Below are 18,905 nucleotides of genomic sequence, written 5' to 3'. Positions count from 1 at the left end.
AACGTTTACGCACTGACTCAAATGTCTGATTGTTTTCCCATATTCAGATGGTGGCTACAGGAATATGTCGGACAGATGATCATGCTCTGCACGGTGACATGAAAAATATTGATTATCCAGTTATTCTCGGCCATGAAGGAGCTGGAATAGTTGAAAGTGTTGGAGAAGGAGTGACTGACCTAAATCCAGGTATGGAAAAGTAAAAAAATATAGCAGAACTATTGACAAATAACTGCAGGACACATGGGTACAGATGGAATTACTGGCAATTGCTTCAGGATGGTGTGACTGAACCATCCAGCACCCAGCTTGGGTGCTTCTGCTATGATATAAAGCTTCCTTCAGTCTGGACCCAGGAACCAGATATTATAGCTGAGTAGACATGTGCATATAGTTTCGTTCCGAATCGAAATTCGGATGAATTTTTCATTATTCGGAAATTCGGATGCATCCGAATTTCCGAATTACAAAAGTAACGAATTTAAACGAATCGGAAAAAAAAACGATCGAATTCGAAAACCAATTCGATTTGAAAACAAATTCGAATCGAATTAGAAAAAAATAGAAAGCGATTTTCTAAAAAATACAATAGTATAGAATATAAAATAATAAAACAATAGAATATATATAATATATAAATAATATATATATAATATATATATAATATTCTAAGAATTCTATTCTCATCTTTTCTATTCGAATTTGATTTCAGTCTATATGAAATTCGAATTTCGGAAGATGTTATATATATCACCATATGCAGGGTGAGGCGCACTGACGATCTTGGCCGTGCTAGCAATCTGGTCCCTCCCAAGGTCCGATATGTAGAAACGATGAGTCAGGATTGCTGCACAGGAAATTTATTTCCATTAAAAAATCACAAAGATTACAAAGACATCGAGCTAATACCAGATGCAGCTGGCTGCGACGTTTTGGGCTTTCACAGATAACGTCCTTTCTCACAATCGTATGTCTGCAACTGGTCACATACATCACATGTTTATATATACACATAACTTCGTTAATTACATTTAATTAAGCTGGAATTCATTAACCCACATTTGGTAACAGATTTTTTAACTAGTCATCTCTCCTCTTTCTACGTGGTTGGAACAATCAATTGTCATCAGGTGCTATCATTCTTTTGCCAAAACAAAGACAAAAAAAAAGGAAAAAGAAAAAAGAAAAAAGAAAAAGCGAACAATAAGAAAATAAAATTAGATCAAAGACCCAACAAAACCAATAAACAATATATATTACAAAAAAAAATTATATATCACTAAAAAACTATTTTATATCACAAAGAATCTTTTTATAGAGAAGATATTCCTCCCAGGAAGGATTCTTCCTATAACCTCTTTAAACAGATGGAGATGCAACGATGAAATTGGGATATTATCCCTTAACGATAACATCTAAACAAACAAATACAGATCAAAATCTGCATTTAACCCTTTAGGCTGTATCGTATTTAAACGGTTAATCCAATAAACTTAACGTTTTTTCAAAGTAAGTTCTCTATCACCCCCTCGTCTATTCATGGATACACCATCAATGACCATATATCTTAACTGAGATACTGTATGTTTCTGTTCTGTAAAATGTCTAGATAATGGGAGTTTATCCAGTTTGTCACGAATCGAGTACTTGTGTCTTGCGATTCTTTTACCTTCTGGGTTGTTTCTCCTACATAAAGTAAACCGCATGGGCATTTAATGATGTATATAACATAAGAAGACTGACATGTGTAATGATCTTTAATGTTATAACCTCTATGTGGATGGCAGAAACTTTTCCCTTTTATTATACTGGTACATTGGGTACGTGATAGACAAGGATAAGACCCATGATTTGGGGGACCTAAAAATGTAATGCGAGGAATGGGTGTGCTATATTGGTCTGATCTGACCAATCTATCGCGCAGTGTTCTAACTCTCCGATATGATGGTAAAGGGGGGTGGTAAAATTCAGGGATGGTCGGGTAATTTTTATTCAATATTGACCAATGCTTTCTAATTATATTATTGATTTTATTGGAGAATGGGTGAAATTGTGAGATGAAGGGCAGTCTATAGGTTACATTTTTTTCTTTGTTTTGATCTAAATTAGTACGTTCCTGCCAAACTATATCACCTGGATATCCTCTTTGGTGTAATCTGTCTTCCATCTCACTCAATCTCCACTCTCTTATATATTTCTGATTTACAATCCTAGATATACGTTTCAATTGGCTTCTTGGTATAGATTTGAATACCCCTGGGGGGTGAAAGCTGGAGTAATGTAATAACTGATTTCGGTCTGTGGGCTTTCTATATAGGTCAACTATTATATGATTGTCCTGTATACTCAACAGAGTATCTAAAAAGGGAACCATTGTATCTGAGGAAAACATATTGAATTTTAAACCAGAAATCAAGTTGTTTAAATAAAAATCAAAAAGATACAACGACTCTTGGTCGCCCACCCATATGCCAATCACGTCATCTATAAATCTAAACCATGTGATACAGTTATCTGTGTATAAATTACAGTGATAAATAAATGCTTCTTCTAGCATGTTCATAAACGCATTGGCATATGGGGGGGGGGGGGCGACATTCGAGCCCATCGCAGTGCCTGTACTTTGTAAGTAATATACATCCTTAAAGAGGAAGTAATTATCTTCCAGCACTATGGTAAGCAACTCCAAGAAGAATGTGATTTGTCTGTCATCATATATTTTAGATGAATATAATAATCAATTGCAAGCTTCCAATCCCAGGGTGTGTGGAATGGCAGTGAATAAATTGGCTACATCCCATGTTACCAATCTAGCACCTAATGGAAGGGTTAAATCCTGTATTTGGACAAAAAATCTTGAGTGTCCTGAATATAGGATTTGGTGTTCTCTATCAGAGGGGTAAGATGTTTGTCTAAATATTTAGCAATAGACATAGTGGCTGAATTAATACTAGAAACAATTGGATGACCCGGAGGGTTATTTGGGTCTTTGTGCACCTTAGGCAGCACATAAAAGATGGGTGTAATGGGATGTTCTGGTATTAGATAGGTTTCTGTACTAGCGTCTATTATTCCTATCTGTAGGGCCTTCTTTACAACTTTTTTTATTTTAGTTAAAACCCGCGTGGTAGGATTACTATCCAAAGGTGTATAAACATTGTAATCAGCCAATTGTCTTTTTATCTCCCCTTCATACTTAATAGTGTCCATAACCAGTATAGAGCCACCCTGGTCTGCTGGCTTTATTGTGATTTATTTTCTGTTTGATAATAAAGACAAAGCATTTTGTTCCTCTCGGCTCAGATTGTTTTGTCTATGGTCAATTCTAGACCGATCTTCTAAAAATTGTCTAATATCCGTCTCAACTTTGTCAATGAACAGTTCTGCTGCCGGACTATTAGTTGGGGGCACGAATGTGCTTTTATTTTTTAACCCCATATTAGAGATAGACATTTTCACCGGGTTTGAACTGTGCATTGACGGTTTAGACAAATAGAAAGCCTTTAAACGTATGTTCCTATAAAACCTATACAGATCTTGTTTCAGTCTAAATACATCCATCCTTTCTTTTGGGCAAAAATTAAGTCCCTTATTTAGAACCTTCATTTCTATTTCACTAAGAGGAAAAGAAGAAATGTTATGTACCACATTCAAGTCCTCTGTCTGTTTCGTATCTTGTCAGCAGATCTTGTTGTCACTCCGTCGGCGTTTCTTGCCTCCTCTCCACTTGCTCTTGTACTTGGGGGTCCCCAATTTAAAAAAGACCCAGTTGTATTTGTGGAGGAACCTGTGGATGCCATTGAGGAACTGGATGTGGACAGTTGTTGTTGGCGTTTACCATTCCTAGATCTTCCACAAAAACGATTAGTATCAGTCCAATTGTAGACTCGGTTATTTGCATAGTCCTCCCGATCCCGATCCATCTTTGTACGTTTCCGCACTTCTATGGATTTCCGATGGTTAGTTAATTTTTCTTCCAATTCTGATTTTGTTTTTTGAAAGTCCATTTATCCCACCATGTCTGATAATTGCTGTTTCAGTTGTGTGATTTCTTTTGTCACAGAAATTCGTTCTTTTTGTAAGAATTCAACTGTTAAGGTAATGAGATCAAAAGAACACTTGTTGATTATTTGTGTGAATCGCTTTTTATACTCTTCATCTTGAGAAAATAGGGTAGGCGTTATACGAACCCTCAGACCCCGGGGGAACCAATTGTGATCTGTAATACTCTGTCAGAGTCACTTCATGTAATTCCAATGATATAGATTTTTGTGAAATCTTTTCCAGTTTTCTTGTTAGCTGTACGGACGAACTGTCCACTAGAAAATTCCGTGATCCCGTGGTAGCTGTGTATATTCGTGTTACATCTTCATCTGATTAGGCAAATGAACCACCTGTTGCCATTGTTCCTCAAAATCCAGTCTGGATCGGTGCTGCCTCACAGGGAAATTGATATCACCATATGCAGGGTGAGGCGCACTGACGATCTTGGCCGTGCTAGAAATCTGGTCCCTCCCAAGGACCGATATATAGAAACGATGAGTCAGGATTGCTGCACAGGAAATTTATTTCCATAAAAAATCACAAAGATTACAAAGACATCGAGCTGATACCAGATGCAGCTGGCTGCGACGTTTCGGGCTTTCACAGATAACGTCCTTTCTCACAATCGTATGTCTGCAACTGGTCACATACATCACATGTTTATATATACACATAACTTCGTTAATTACATTTAATTAAGCTGGAATTCATTAACCCACATTTGCTAACAGATTTCTTAACTAGTCATCTCTCCTCTTTCTACGTGGTTGGAACAATCAATTGTCAACAGGTGCTATCATTCTTTTGCCAAAACAAAGACCAAAAAAAGGAAAAAGAAAAAACGAACAATAAGAAAAAAAATTAGATCAAAGACCCAACAAAACCAATAAACATTATATATCACAAAAAAACTATTTTATATCAAAAGAATTTTTTTCTTATAGAGAAGATATTCCTCCCATTATCTAGACATTTTACAGAACAGAAACATACAGTATCTCAGTTAAGATACATGGTCATTGATGGTGTATCCATGAATAGACGAGGGGGTGATAGAGAACTTACTTTGAAAAAATGTGAAGTTTATTGGATTAACCGTTTAAATACGATACAGCCTAAAGGGTTAAATACCGATTTTGATCTGTATTTGTTTGTTTAGATGTTATCGTTAAGGGATAATATCCCAATTTCATAGTTGAATCTCCATCTGTTTAAAGAGGTTATAGGGAGAATCCTTCCTGAGAGGAATATCTTCTCTATAAGAAAAAGATTCTTTGTGATATAAAATAGTTTTTTCGTGATATATAATTTTTTTTGTGATATATAATGTTTATTGGTTTTGTTGGGTCTTTGATCTAATTTTATTTTCTTATTGTTCGTTTTTTCTTTTTTCTCTTTTTTCTTTTTCCTTTTTTTGGTCTTTGTTTTGGCAAAAGAATGATAGCACCTGTTGACAATTGATTGTTCCAACCACGTAGAAAGAGGAGAGATGACTAGTTAAAAAATCTGTTACCAAATGTGGGTTAATGAATTCCAGCTTAATTAAATGTAATTAACGAAGTTATGTGTATATTTAAACATGTGATGTATGTGACCAGTTGCAGACATACGATTGTGAGAAAAGGCGTTATCTGTGAAAGCCCGAAACGTCGCAGCCAGCTGCATCTGGTATCAGCTCGGTGTCTTTGTAATCTTTGTGATTTTTTTTATGGAAATAAATTTCCTGTGCAGCAATCCTGACTCATCGTTTCTATATATCTATATAGATATAGATATCTATATCTAGATAGAGATCTATAGATATATATAGATATAGATTATATATAGATATATAGATATATAGATATATATATCTATATATCTATATATAGATATATATCATTTTTTTCTATGCTATTCTTTTCTATTCTATTCTAAACTTTTCTATATGAATTTGAATTCATTCTATGTGAAATTCGAATTTCGGAAGATGGCTTCTGAAATTCGAATTTCGTATATATTGAATTTGAATTTGAATAGAAAAGATTAGAATAGAAAATAATAGAAAAGAATAGACGAGAAAAACAATAGAACAGAATAGACTAAAATATAATATATATATTATATTTTATTCTATTCTGTTCTATTGTTTTTCTATGCTATTCTGTCCTATTATTTTCTATTATATTCCAATCTTTACTATTCAAATTTGATTTCAGTCTACATGTTTATATATATATATATATATATATATATATATATATATATATATATATATATATATATATATATATATATATATATATATATAAATAAATCATGTGAATGAATGAATGATTTGTAAAGCGCTGCAAATGCGAACTGAATCGCCTCAAGGTGTCTGAGCAGCTTGTTAGAAGAGGAAGGTTTTTAGTTTTTTCCTAAAGGCCAGATGGTTTTCTTCCATGCAGATGTGAGTCGGAAGAGTATTCCATAGCCGAGGTCCCTGGACTGCGAATCTGCGTTCTCCCCTTGCTTTGTAGCGGTATTTGGGAACGAGGAGGAGGTTTTTGTTGGATGATCGCAGATTGCGATTGGGTGTGTAGTGTTTTATTCTCTCTCGAAGGTATTGAGGGGCGTTTCCTTGTATGCACTTGTGGGTGAGGCAGAGGTCTTGAATGTGATCCGATTCTTTATCGTTAGCCAGTGTAAGCTCCTCAGTGATGGGGAGATGGACTCCGATGTGTGTATATATTATAATTTTTCTATTCTGTTCCATTGTTTTTCTATTATTTTCTATTCTATATATATATATATATATATATATATATATATATATATATATATCTATTCTATATTTCTTTCTACATATATATATATAAAACCTTCTTCCGAAATTGGAATTTGGCACAGAATGAATTAGAATAGAAAAGATTAGAATAGAATATATTATAATTTTTTTCTATTCTGTTCTATTGTTTTTCTATGCTATTCTTTTCTATTATTTTCTATTCTATTCAAATTCACTTTCATTCTATACGAATTTCGAATTTCACAAAATGTTTATATATAGTTTTACCTTTTCAAATTCGGTCAAATTTTTTCGAAAGCAGTAGAATTTTTTTGAATTTGATAGTTTTTTTTCGAATGCGGTAGAATTTTTTCGAATCTTGATAGTTTTTTTTGAATGCGGTCAAATTTTTTCGAATACGGGCGAATTTTTCAAATTTGAATACGAAACTAAATGAATCCCAAAAACGAAAGTAATGAATGCAACGAATTTAAGTAAACTAATTTAGTTAAATAACAAATTGAAACTAAACTAAACTAAACAAATTTTTTCATACTGCACATGTCTAGCTGAGAGCCCAAGACTAGCCAACAATAGCTTAGATGCAAACTGGAACACTCTTTATTGAAAACTCACACATAATTTATATAGCATACAGAACCAGGTAGGGCCTGATCACATTACCTTAACAATACAAACTATAAACAAGAATATAATTACCATAGCTAAATTACAGCCAACATAAACATAATCTAAGTAAGCTAATCAATATAAACATATAACATCCCACAATAGTTCGATAGCAAGGTACAGTGGTCACAATATTAATCACATCTCCAAGAGATGATCAGACAGACAGAAACAATAGGTGACTCAATTAACAATAGAGATGTTCACCTAGGAGGCACACAATGGGACAAAGACACTTAACACAACACACTTTAAACAGATTATATCAGGAGAACCCAGAATCAGGTTGCTTTGAGGTTATTATATTAACATCTGCTCACAGTCTAAAGAAGTCATTGCTGAATTGGGCATAGTGCCCCAAATATGTATCTGGGTCCTCCCATTCCCAGAGTGTGTGTGTTTTGGGGAGATATGAACTTGAATCCTAAACAAGACCCCTCCAAGGGTCCCCCAGGCACAAACCTCCCAAAAAGTAGTCTTCCCTTAAAAGCCAAGGCCCATGGTCAGTAGACAAAAGGTCGCCTTGCAGTCCTCTTCAAAAGCCCCTGTCCTGGTTGGGTCAGTCCCAGATGGGCCTGATAACAAGTGTAGAACAGCTACGGGTGACACAAAAGGTATACACTCAACATATACATAAAGCAAAGTAAGTATTAAGGTAAAGAATCAAGTTTTGGTAACACCTAAGAGGCTGTTGAGCCTTGGTGGGGACAGGAGACAAAGGGCAGAGCAGGAAAGCATAGAGAGATATTTTTTAATTGCTGAGCCTGACTGGAATGAGCCTTAAAAATATTTTGTCGTAAACCCTGGCGTGTTGTATTTTTTTCTAAAGTGTTTGTCATGTCCACTTATAAAAGTCTTAGGCTTCTTTCTCACAGGCAATGATTAACATGCATTTTATATTTATTGAAAAATATTTAGTCCTGCTCCAGGCACACACCACCATCACTCCTCTGGCTCTGGGTGCAGGCTCCCAGCGGTCATTGGCCACTCTGTAGGTTCCACTGTTAAACAAAAAAGAAAAGACAGAAGCTGCTCTCCATTAAAAGTCACATACCTGCTTATTCACATGTCCAATGCACAAACAGTTCCACCTGGTCCTGCTCCATCTGGAGCTTATTCATACAATGAGGATCATGGAGTAAGAAAGCCCTTTAACCAGAGCTTAACAACCTACATCTGTCAGTAATGAAACATTGAGAACATATCAGCCAGCTGGAGGGGACGCTCCTCTGACATGTCACAGATTCACAACAGTACAGTAGATGCATGCCAGATATGAGCAATAGCTTGTATCTTATGGAAACATGTTGTTACAAAATGGTGTGACAATACTCTCATCCTTTTCATTAGACCTTTTATTAGGGCATAAATAGCTCAAACTCAGGTAGTATCGTGGGTTTTGGTGAGGTAATCCTTTCTCCTAGGTTTTCACACTCAGCTTCACTCCAGTTACATTATTTCCTCAAAGAAACATCAAAACAACATAGTGCTCTTTAAAATGAAAGGATTAAAAACACTTACAGTACATGGAACTTTTCTGAGGAGGTCATTTCCAGGACTTGTAATGCGGTGTTCTCTGTGACCTCATCATGCTGCGTACCAGGACACTATTACCAGCTGTCAGGAGGCAAAGTGAGGTGAAAGGTGCGAGAGGGCAGAAGGGAGCACTGACTGGTCTGTATGCACAGGAGAGCTGAGCACTGACTGGTCTGTATGCACAGGAGAACTGAGCACTGACTGGTCTGTATGCACAGGAGAGCTGAGCACTGACTGGTCTGTATGCACAGGAGAGCTGAGCACTGACTGGTCTGTATGCACTGGAGAGCACAGGAGAGCTGAGCACTGACTGGTCTGTATGCACTGGAGAGTGGAGCACTGACTGGTCTGTATGCACAGGAGAGCTGAGCACTGACTGGTCTGTATGCACAGGAGAGCTGAGCACTGACTGGTCTGTATGCACTGGAGAGCACAGGAGAGCTGAGCACTGACTGGTCTGTATGCACAGGAGAGCTGAGCACTGACTGGTCTGTATGCACAGGAGAGCTGAGCACTGACTGGTCTGTATGCACAGGAGAGCTGAGCACTGACTGATCTGTATGCACAGGAGAGCTGAGCACTGACTGGTCTGTATGCACTGGAGAGCGCAGGAGAGCTGAGCACTGACTGGTCTGTATGCACAGGAGAGCTGAGCACTGACTGGTCTGTATGCACAGGAGAGCTGAGCACTGACTGGTCTGTATGCACTGGAGAGCACAGGAGAGCGGAGCACTGACTGGTCTGTATGCACAGGAGGGTGCAGGTGAGCTGAATGCTGACTGGTCTGTATGCGCAGGAGAGCTGAGCACTGACTGGTCTGTATGCACAGGAGAGCGGAGCACTGACTAGTCTGTATGCACAGGAGGGCGCAGGAGAGCTAAATACTGACTGGTCTGTATGCACAGGAGGGCACAGAAGAGTTGAGCACTGACTGGTCTGTATGCACAGGACAGCGCAGCACTGACTGGTCTGTATGCACAGGAGAGCTAAACGCTGACTGGTCTGTATGTGCAGGAGGGTGCAGGAGAGCTAAATGCTGACTGGTCTATATGCACAGGAGAGCTGAGTGCTGATTGGTCTGTATGCACTGGAGGGTGCAGGAGAGCTGGGCGCTGACTGGATTGTGACATAGAGGAGAAGTGCTAGATTCCTGCAAGTTGTATCAGTTTTTTTTAGGAAAGTAGAGGGACTTGCAGGAACACTAGAGATTTCATACAAAGAGAACAGGAGACTTTTTCATACAAGTACATGGTACAGCAGGAATATAACTGGAATATGAAATGGGGTAACAAACACTTTAAGTTTTTATTGTATTGTTGCTACTGGATAACCTAGCCATGCTGGTTTGTAAGTGATTAGGTGCTAACAAAATTCTCTTTTGCAACATGTATCTCTTTTGTAACAGAGATATGGCACATATCAAAGAGTTTTGTAACAACATGTTTTCATCAGATACAAGCTATTGCTCATACCTGAACTCTGCTGTTGTGGATCTGTGCCATGTTAAAGTCCCCTCCCTTTCAGCTGGCTGATATGTACTGAATGTTTCATACCTTACAGGTGTATGTTGTTAAGGCCCTTTTTTAAGGGCTCTCTCATTCCTCACAATACAAATAAATTTCAGATGGAGTGAACCACATTATGCTCTGATTACACCTGAGCAATTTTAAGCTTGAAAATCTCTCAAGAACGCCCAATAAGCTAAATCCCATTAATTTCAATGACCCCTTTTCACATATGAGCATTCTGCCACCTGAAGCAAAACCTGTCGCTCAAAAAAGTACATGAGCTTCTTTTTGGCAGATTACAAGCATTTTGTCGCTTCATTATCTGCTCAAACGGCACCTCTCCTGCCCTAATTAGACATATGCAGAATGGAAAAATGTATTTTGTTTTAGTTAAATTTAATTTCTTAATTTTGAAATGAATTCCAAATTTTCTGAACGATCGGAATTTGAATCTGTAAAAAAATGATTGACCAATTCAAATTCTATGTGAAGAATAGCTGGCTGTTAAGCAGCAAGCTGGGAAGCCGGCTGCCGCCTCCTTAACAACTGATGAATCATCAGCTGTCAGCGGGCTTCCCCACTGACAGCATCTATTTAAACAGAGAGTCTGCCTGACTTCAATGCTGGATTGTCTTCAGCTTTGGTTCCTGTGTTCCTGATTATAATCCATGTCTATTAGCCTTGTTCCTGACCCGGCTATGTCTGACACGTCTCTTTTTGATCACCCCCTGCCTGTTAAATCTGCTTATTGCTTGGTGTCCCCAGCCCCTTGTGACGTCACCGACTGGTACAGACCCCCACAACCATAGGGAAGAAGCCCTGTGCTTGGGGGGGGGGCAGAGAACCCCCCCACCCCAAAGTACCCCCCTATGTTAAGGGCATGGGGCCTGGTATGGTTTGGGAGGGGGGGGCACTCTCTCATCTGGTCTCATAAGGGTCTGGCATGAATTTGGGGGGGCCACACCATTTTTTTTAAAAATTTTGGCTTGGGGTTCCCCTCCAAATCCATACCAGACCCAAAGGGCCTGGTATGAATTGGGGGGGTGGACCCCACGGCATTTTTTTTTTTTGCATTTAGCTGTTAGCGGGGAACCCCACTGATAGCTGATGACTCATCAGTTAAGGACGCAGCAACTTAGCAACCAGCTATATACAGTGTGTTTAAACAGAAAAAAAAGGACACAACGCATGAAAACTGCCTGCAAAAATGCACCAAAAGACACAGGTTTAAAAAAAAAGACGCACCGCAAATGCGCCTGAAAACCGCATCAACCGCATAGGTGTGAACCTAGATTTGAAGGACATTTCTGTCCGTTTTTGTCCGATCTCTTCATAGAAACCAGTGGCACTCGACAAGCCCCTCCCCACTCAGTGAGCAGAGAGGGACCTGTCATCCGCCGGCTCAGCGGAGATCAACGGAGAGAACTCCCGCTGAGCCGGCGGACCGAGGCGGACACCGTGGAAGCGCATCTGCCTCGTGAGCATGAGGCCTTACACTATACTTGTTTTTACGATAGCACCGGCATATATCTATCTAGTTCTACATGAGGCTGTATGCAGAACCTGGGAAAGACTCCGGAATTTACGTTGCACAGTCTCAGCCGAGAGAGTGCCAAAAGCTGCAGGAAAACTTGATTCGCGACACATAAAGTTTGTATATACTTCCCATACAATTTCTCCTTTGTTTAAATAAACTAAATGCAGGATACTAGTGTAATGTAATCCTAGTGAAGATGGAAAACATGTTATTACAGCTAGAGCAGTCATTTTCTATTCTTTCTTTCTCTGCCCTTGGGGTGTAATGCCCATTGCATTGTTTGTCAGTGCCATGTAGACTTGTAAAGTTACTAATGGGGCCTAATGCATACTAGGAGTTTTAGCCTGTGTGTGACCAATCCCGGCATTTTAGTGCACCCAGGAGGCACAGGTGCAGTGCCCAGCCCCACTGCCTGTAGCCACTCAAAGTCTATTGCAGGCTGAAAGCTGCTGCAGCTGGACGGGGCTGGGTGCTGTACTCACATTTATGTCCCTATCTGTTAAGGGACGAATGTCTGGAATGAAAGTATGGCGTTCAGCCACAGCAGCTTTCAGCCTGCCATGGACAGGCAGTAGGGCTGGGCACTGCACCTGTGCCTCCTGGGGCACTAAAACACCAGGAATGGCTGTACACAGGCTAAATGACCAGTGTGCATGTGGCCTAAGGAGTATTATTGCTATTAGCTGGCATAGCAAACAGGGTTCTCTATATGGGCTAAAATAAACACCTGAGGATGGGCTTGGGCATATTTGTATCGTATCCGCCAGGAAGCCGTCACTGCACACCACCAATCATAGGGAGTGAGGCATTTCCTGGCCCGCAGCTGCACTTGCACACGTTGCCTAAGATTGGCGGTGTGCAGTGGCGGCTTCCTGGCGACTACGACCCAAACACGTCCAAGCCCATCATTAATAAACACCTAAGTATGGTTGAAGTCTGATCAGCAAACAATAAACTTATAGCTGGGATGACCCAGACAAGGGCTTCTGTTGAACCAAACAAGAAAATAATAAATTAAAAAAAAACAAGACTCATTGTTATTAAACGCATATGTGTGTTTTTTCTTTAGGAGATAAAGTGATTCCATTGTGTATTCCTCAGTGTGGTCAATGCTGTTCTTGTTTAAATCCACACACCAACTGCTGCCTCAAAACACAGTACGTTTTGCTTTTTCTTGTTCTGTTACTCTACTGAAACAAGTTCTAATAACAGTCAGTCATTTTTTCATAAGCATAATTAGTAATATGTATTTATTATTAAAAGGTGAATAAAGAAAAACTTTGGATCTAAACTGTTTGCATGATATACCCCCAGTGCAGTATAGGCAAAAAAGCAACCTTATTTATGGAAGCTTCACGCCTCCACCAGTCATATCCATGACTTGTGCATATCCACTCCCTAAGAACAGTGATCCAGGAAAAATTCTCACACTACTATGACATAATATAAATAAATAAATAAATAAAAAATTTGTATATATAGTTTGCAATTTGTGCCAACAGTGTGCATGACATGGTGGACGGGATCGAGGCATAAAATTTCCTCGATTTTTTTTTTTTTTTGGTCCTTGACTGTGTTGTAGATGGTGTGCCCACCACCAAGAAAAAAAGTAAAGGGGATTTACAGAAAAATAGAACTTACTGGTACTTTTCAGAAGCAAATTCCTACATTTTACATAGTGGATTGATAAATTGGCTCCTCAAACATCTTAAATTCATATGTTACCCTAACATTTCATATCCCCAATATGTGCCTCTTGTACTGTGTGCTTGCTGATTCAAACTGACCATGGTAGGAATGAGAGCACATCCATCTCAGTGTGGTCACTATTCTGGCTGTGTTGGGAGAACAGTCTGCCTGTCCTCCAAAGATCAGACTTGAGCTGACATGTCCCCCTGCACAACCATTCACTGTGAAGATCAGTGTCCTGCTGTCTCTCCACCCCCAGCTTTCTAAGCTCCTTATACAGTTGAGAACAGAGATTATGTGATCACTTAAAACGGTAGTAAACCGCAGCTCAAAAAAAAGCCCCTGCAAGACAATGACATGATGTGCTAGTATGCATCGCACTGACAGGGCTTCCATTTTCACCTGGTCTTCCTTCCGGGTTTGTGGCCTTCAGCTACATGAGTGGTCGTGCCAACCTCCCTCCTGTGCATGCTCGTGGGAGCCCTTGTTTACGGCAGTGTGGGGGACCTATAGAGCACATTCACCGATGACGTCACTGGCTACTTGCAGTGTGAATATCTCTCTGCTCTCTGTCCTGATCTGCAGCTCCTCCCACCCTCTGCCTTGCTAATAGGAGGACTTTGACAGAGACCTGGAAGAATAGACACAGGCTGCAGGCTCCCAAGGTAGGACACTACACAGGAGGCAGAGATTGGAAGGGGCACTGTGCTTTTAAAAAGGAAAGGGGGGAGGACTGTGATGGGGGGCCATGACTGCAGGGAGGACTGTGATGGGGAGGCCATGACTTCAGGGAGGACTGTGATGGGGGGCTTTGACTGCAGGGAGGACTGTGATGGGGGCAATGACTGCAGGGAGGACTGTGATGGGGAGCCATGACTGCAGGGAGGACTGTGATGGGGGCCATGACTGCAAGGAGGACTGTGATGGGGCCATGACTGCAGGGAGGACTGTGATGGGGGCCATGACTGCAGGGAGGACTGTGATGGGGGCCATGACTGCATGGAGGACTGGGGGCCATGACTGCAGGGAGGACTGTGATGGGGGGCCATGACTGCAGGGAGGAACGTGATGGGGGCCATGACTGCAGGGAGGACTGTGATGGGGGGCCATGACTGCAGGGAGGACCGTGATGGGGGACCATGACTGCAGGGAGGACTGTGATGGGGGGCCATGACTGCAGGGAGGACTGTGATGGGGGGCCATGACTGCAGGGAGGACCGTGATGGGGGGCCATGACTGCAGGGAGAACCGTGATGGGGGGCCATGACTGCAGGGAGGACCGTGATGGGGGGCCATGACTGCAGGGAGGAACGTGATGGGGGGCCATGACTGCAGGGAGGACTGTGATGGGGAGGCCATGACTGCAGGGAGGACTGTGATGGGGGCCATGACTGCAGGGAGGACTGTGATGAGGGGCCAAGATTGCAAGGAGGACCGTGATGAGGGGCCAAAATTGCAAGGAGGACTGTGATGGGGGAGCAATAACTGCAAGGGGCACTGTGATGGGGGGCCCATGATTGCAAGGCCACTGTGATCTAAAGGGGACTGCACTATAAAGGGATACTGTAATCATCGCACTGACAGGGCTTCCATTTTCACCTGATCTTCCTTCCGGGTTCGTGGCCTCCAGCTACATGAGTGGTCGTGCCAACCTCCCTCCCGCGGACCTATAGAGCGCATACACAGATGATGTCACTGGCTACATGCAGTGTGAATATCCCTCTGCTCTCTGTCCTGATCTGCAGCTGCTTCCACCCCCTGCCTTGCTAATAGGATGACATTGACAGAGACCTGGAAGAATAGACACAGGCTGCAGACTCCCAAGGTAGGACACTGCACAGGAGGCAGAGATTGGAAGGGGCACTGTGCTTTTAAAAAGGAAATAGGGGAGGACTGTGATGGGGGCCATGACTGCAGGGAGGACTGTGATGGGGGGCCATGACTGCAGGGAGGAACGTGATGGGGGGCCATGACTGCAGGGAGGACTGTGATGGGGAGGCCATGACTGCAGGGAGGACTGTGATGGGGGCCATGACTGCAGGGAGGACTGTGATGAGGGGCCAAGATTGCAAGGAGGACCGTGATGAGGGGCCAAAATTGCAAGGAGGACTGTGATGGGGGAGCAATAACTGCAAGGGGCACTGTGATGGGGGGCCCATGATTGCAAGGCCACTGTGATCTAAAGGGGACTGCACTATAAAGGGATACTGTAATCATCGCACTGACAGGGCTTCCATTTTCACCTGGTCTTCCTTCCGGGTTCGTGGCCTCCAGCTACATGAGTGGTCGTGCCAACCTCCCTCCCGCGGACCTATAGAGCGCATACACAGATGATGTCACTGGCTACATGCAGTGTGAATATCCCTCTGCTCTCTGTCCTGATCTGCAGCTGCTTCCACCCCCTGCCTTGCTAATAGGATGACATTGACAGAGACCTGGAAGAATAGACACAGGCTGCAGACTCCCAAGGTAGGACACTGCACAGGAGGCAGAGATTGGAAGGGGCACTGTGCTTTTAAAAAGGAAATAGGGGAGGACTGTGATGGGGGCCATGACTGCAGGGAGGACTGTGATGGGGAGACCATGACTGCAGAGAGGACTGTGATGGGGAGGCCATGATTGCAGAGAGGACTGTGATGGGGAGGCCATGATTGCAGGGAGGACTGTGATGGGGGGCCATGACTGCAGGGAGGACTGTGATGGGGGGCAATGACTGCAGGGAGGACTGTGATGGGGGGCAATGACTGCAGGGAGGACTGTGATGGGGGGCCATGACTGCAGGGAGGACTGTGATGGGGGCCATGACTGCAGGGAGGACTGTGATGGGGGCCATGACTGCAGGGAGGACTGTGATGGGGGGCCATGACTGCAGGGAGGAACGTGATGGGGAGGCCATGACTGCAGGGAGGACTGTGATGAGGGGCCAAGATTGCAAGGAGGACCGTGATGAGGGGCCAAAATTGCAAGGAGGACCGTGATGGGGGAGCAATAACTGCAAAGGGCACTGTGATGGGGGGCCCATGATTGCAAGGCCACTGTGATATAAAGGGGACTGCACTGTAAAGGGACACTGTAATCATTACAGGGCAGTCCTCTTTATATCACACTGCCCCTTTACAGTGCAGTGCAGGAGGGTTGCGAGACTCCGTGAACCCCTCCCCCCCCCGGTCCCTGGAAGAATTGGCTACAGCAAAAGCAGTCCCTGGCGTCAAAAAGGTTGGGGACTGCTGCTATAGACTTCCAGCCTTAAAATTGTCAAATTCCAGCTGCAAAGCTGGGTGTATAGCTGATCAAGCACAGTCTATGCTAAAGCAGAGGGCAGGGGAGACATTAGGGAAATAATAGACCCCTAATGTCTCAATAAAAAAATAGTTGTCACCTGCCCAATGTCACCTGCCCAGGGGACTTGTTAGCCTCTTTGTGACAGAAATAAGGTTAAGTGAAAAAAAGTCTGAAAAATAGCATAAAAGAATTAAAAAAACACCCATGTAGCCCAGTGCACACACATACAAACACAAACGCGCACCTAGTGTATGCACACGTATATAAACAATGATTGCGCAACAAATATTGGGTTATTTTTAGTGCTGTAGCGCCTGCAAAGCGACCCATTGTGAAAGGGGCCTAAGAGTGGCCTTTTATTGTGGCCAGCCTAAGGCACACCTGTGTAATAATCATGCTGTCTAATCAGCATCTTGATATGCCACACCTGTGAGGTGGATGGATTATCTCAGCAAAGGAGAAGTGCTCACTAATGCCGGCCATACATGGTTCGAATTTCGAAAGAATTTTCTTTCGAAAATTGTATCTAAGAATTTTCGTACGAATTTTGCACCATTAGTGGGCTGCAACAACGGCCAATTTTCGTGCGGCACTCAAATTTGAGGAATCGGACATGTTGGAAATTTTTAGAAAAACTAAAGATTTTCTAATCAATGATGGGAGAATCGTGCGAGAAATGTAATAAGAAAAGAAAATTTACGGAGAGAAAAGAAGATTCCCAGCCACGAAAATTCTTTTCTGTAGCAACATGAGGTGAAATTGAAGGCTTGGTCGGCCGAATTTCGAAAATTAATAGTGGCATCATCGGATCACAAAAAAAAAAAAACTTTCTGATTTTGAAAAGAAAATTTGTTCAAAATTCGACCATGTATGGCTTGCTTAACACAGATTTAGACAGATTTGTGAACAATATTTGAGAGAAATAGGCCTTTTGTGTACATAGAAAAAGTCGTAGATCTTTGAGTTCAGCTCATGATAAATAGGGGCAAACACAAAAGTGTTGCGTTTACAATTTTGCTCAGTGTAGTAAAACGACTTGATGATTAATATGTAACTGTAATTTTTTTTTTCAGTGTTTAAATGTATTTGCTTTATTATTCTTCCTTCTTCTGTCATTCCAATTCAGCATCAACGAATCTCAGAATGTAATGCCCGACAAGACAACCAGGTTTTCATGCAAAGGGAAAGTTGTGTATCATTTTTTGTGGACAAGCACTTTTTCTGAATACACTGTAGTGCCTGTTGATGCCGTTGCAAAAATTGATGACAAAACTCCAATGGAAAAGGCTTGTCTTTTTGGATGTGGTTTTCCCACTGGATATGGAGCTGCTGTCAACACTGCCAAGTTAAGCAGTTCATGTCTTTAACTTTCATAACATTGTTAATAATTTCTGCATTTTGTATCTACCTTTTAAATAGGTTCTACTGTGTAAGTAGAAGTACCTGATTGGGTATTCTTTACAAAGTGACGCTTCCCCACATTCATTAAGCTCTAGGAAAAATGAGTACAACTGCACTTGCAAAGTGCACAGTCTATCTGCCTTTAGTAAATCAACGCCATACACATGTGTTAGTAAATCATTGGGGGTTATTTACTAACGGCAAATCCACTGTGCACTTGAAAGTGCAGTCCCTGTAGAACTGAGGGGGACATGCGAGGAAAATAAAAAACAGCATTTTTGCTTCTACATGATTGGATGATAAAATCAGCAGCGCTTCCCCTCATTTCAGATATTTCTCTCAGATCTACAGCGACTGCACTTCCAAGTGCACTTGTAGTGCAAAGTGAATCTGCAACCCCATTGCAGAAAAAAAGTAAATATATGAATCTCTTGTGATGCTTTACCTCTCTTCTTTGTCATGGAACAGC

At 41.7% G+C, this 18,905-nt stretch overlaps 1 protein-coding gene across 4 annotated transcripts in view; it reads left to right on the top strand.

Annotated features, from left to right (window-relative positions):
• LOC141110180 (alcohol dehydrogenase 1-like) overlaps positions 1–18,905 on the top strand; it is a 56,872-nt gene that overhangs the window by 12,642 nt on the left and 25,325 nt on the right. For all 4 annotated transcript variants that reach the window (XR_012236258.1, XM_073601395.1, XM_073601409.1 and 1 more), the window contains 3 exons: positions 48–189; positions 13,134–13,221; positions 18,162–18,381. Coding sequence is in view for 3 of the 4 variants with exons in the window: in XM_073601395.1 (XP_073457496.1) it covers positions 48–189; positions 13,134–13,221; positions 18,162–18,381 (450 nt within the window). In the remaining variant the exon portion in view is untranslated. The remainder of the gene's footprint in view (positions 1–47; positions 190–13,133; positions 13,222–18,161; positions 18,382–18,905) is intronic.

Source organism: Aquarana catesbeiana, linkage group LG01, assembly GCF_042186555.1.
Source record: "Aquarana catesbeiana isolate 2022-GZ linkage group LG01, ASM4218655v1, whole genome shotgun sequence".
Taxonomy (NCBI): domain Eukaryota; kingdom Metazoa; phylum Chordata; class Amphibia; order Anura; family Ranidae; genus Aquarana; species Aquarana catesbeiana.
This window is presented reverse-complemented; position numbering and strand designations above follow the sequence as displayed.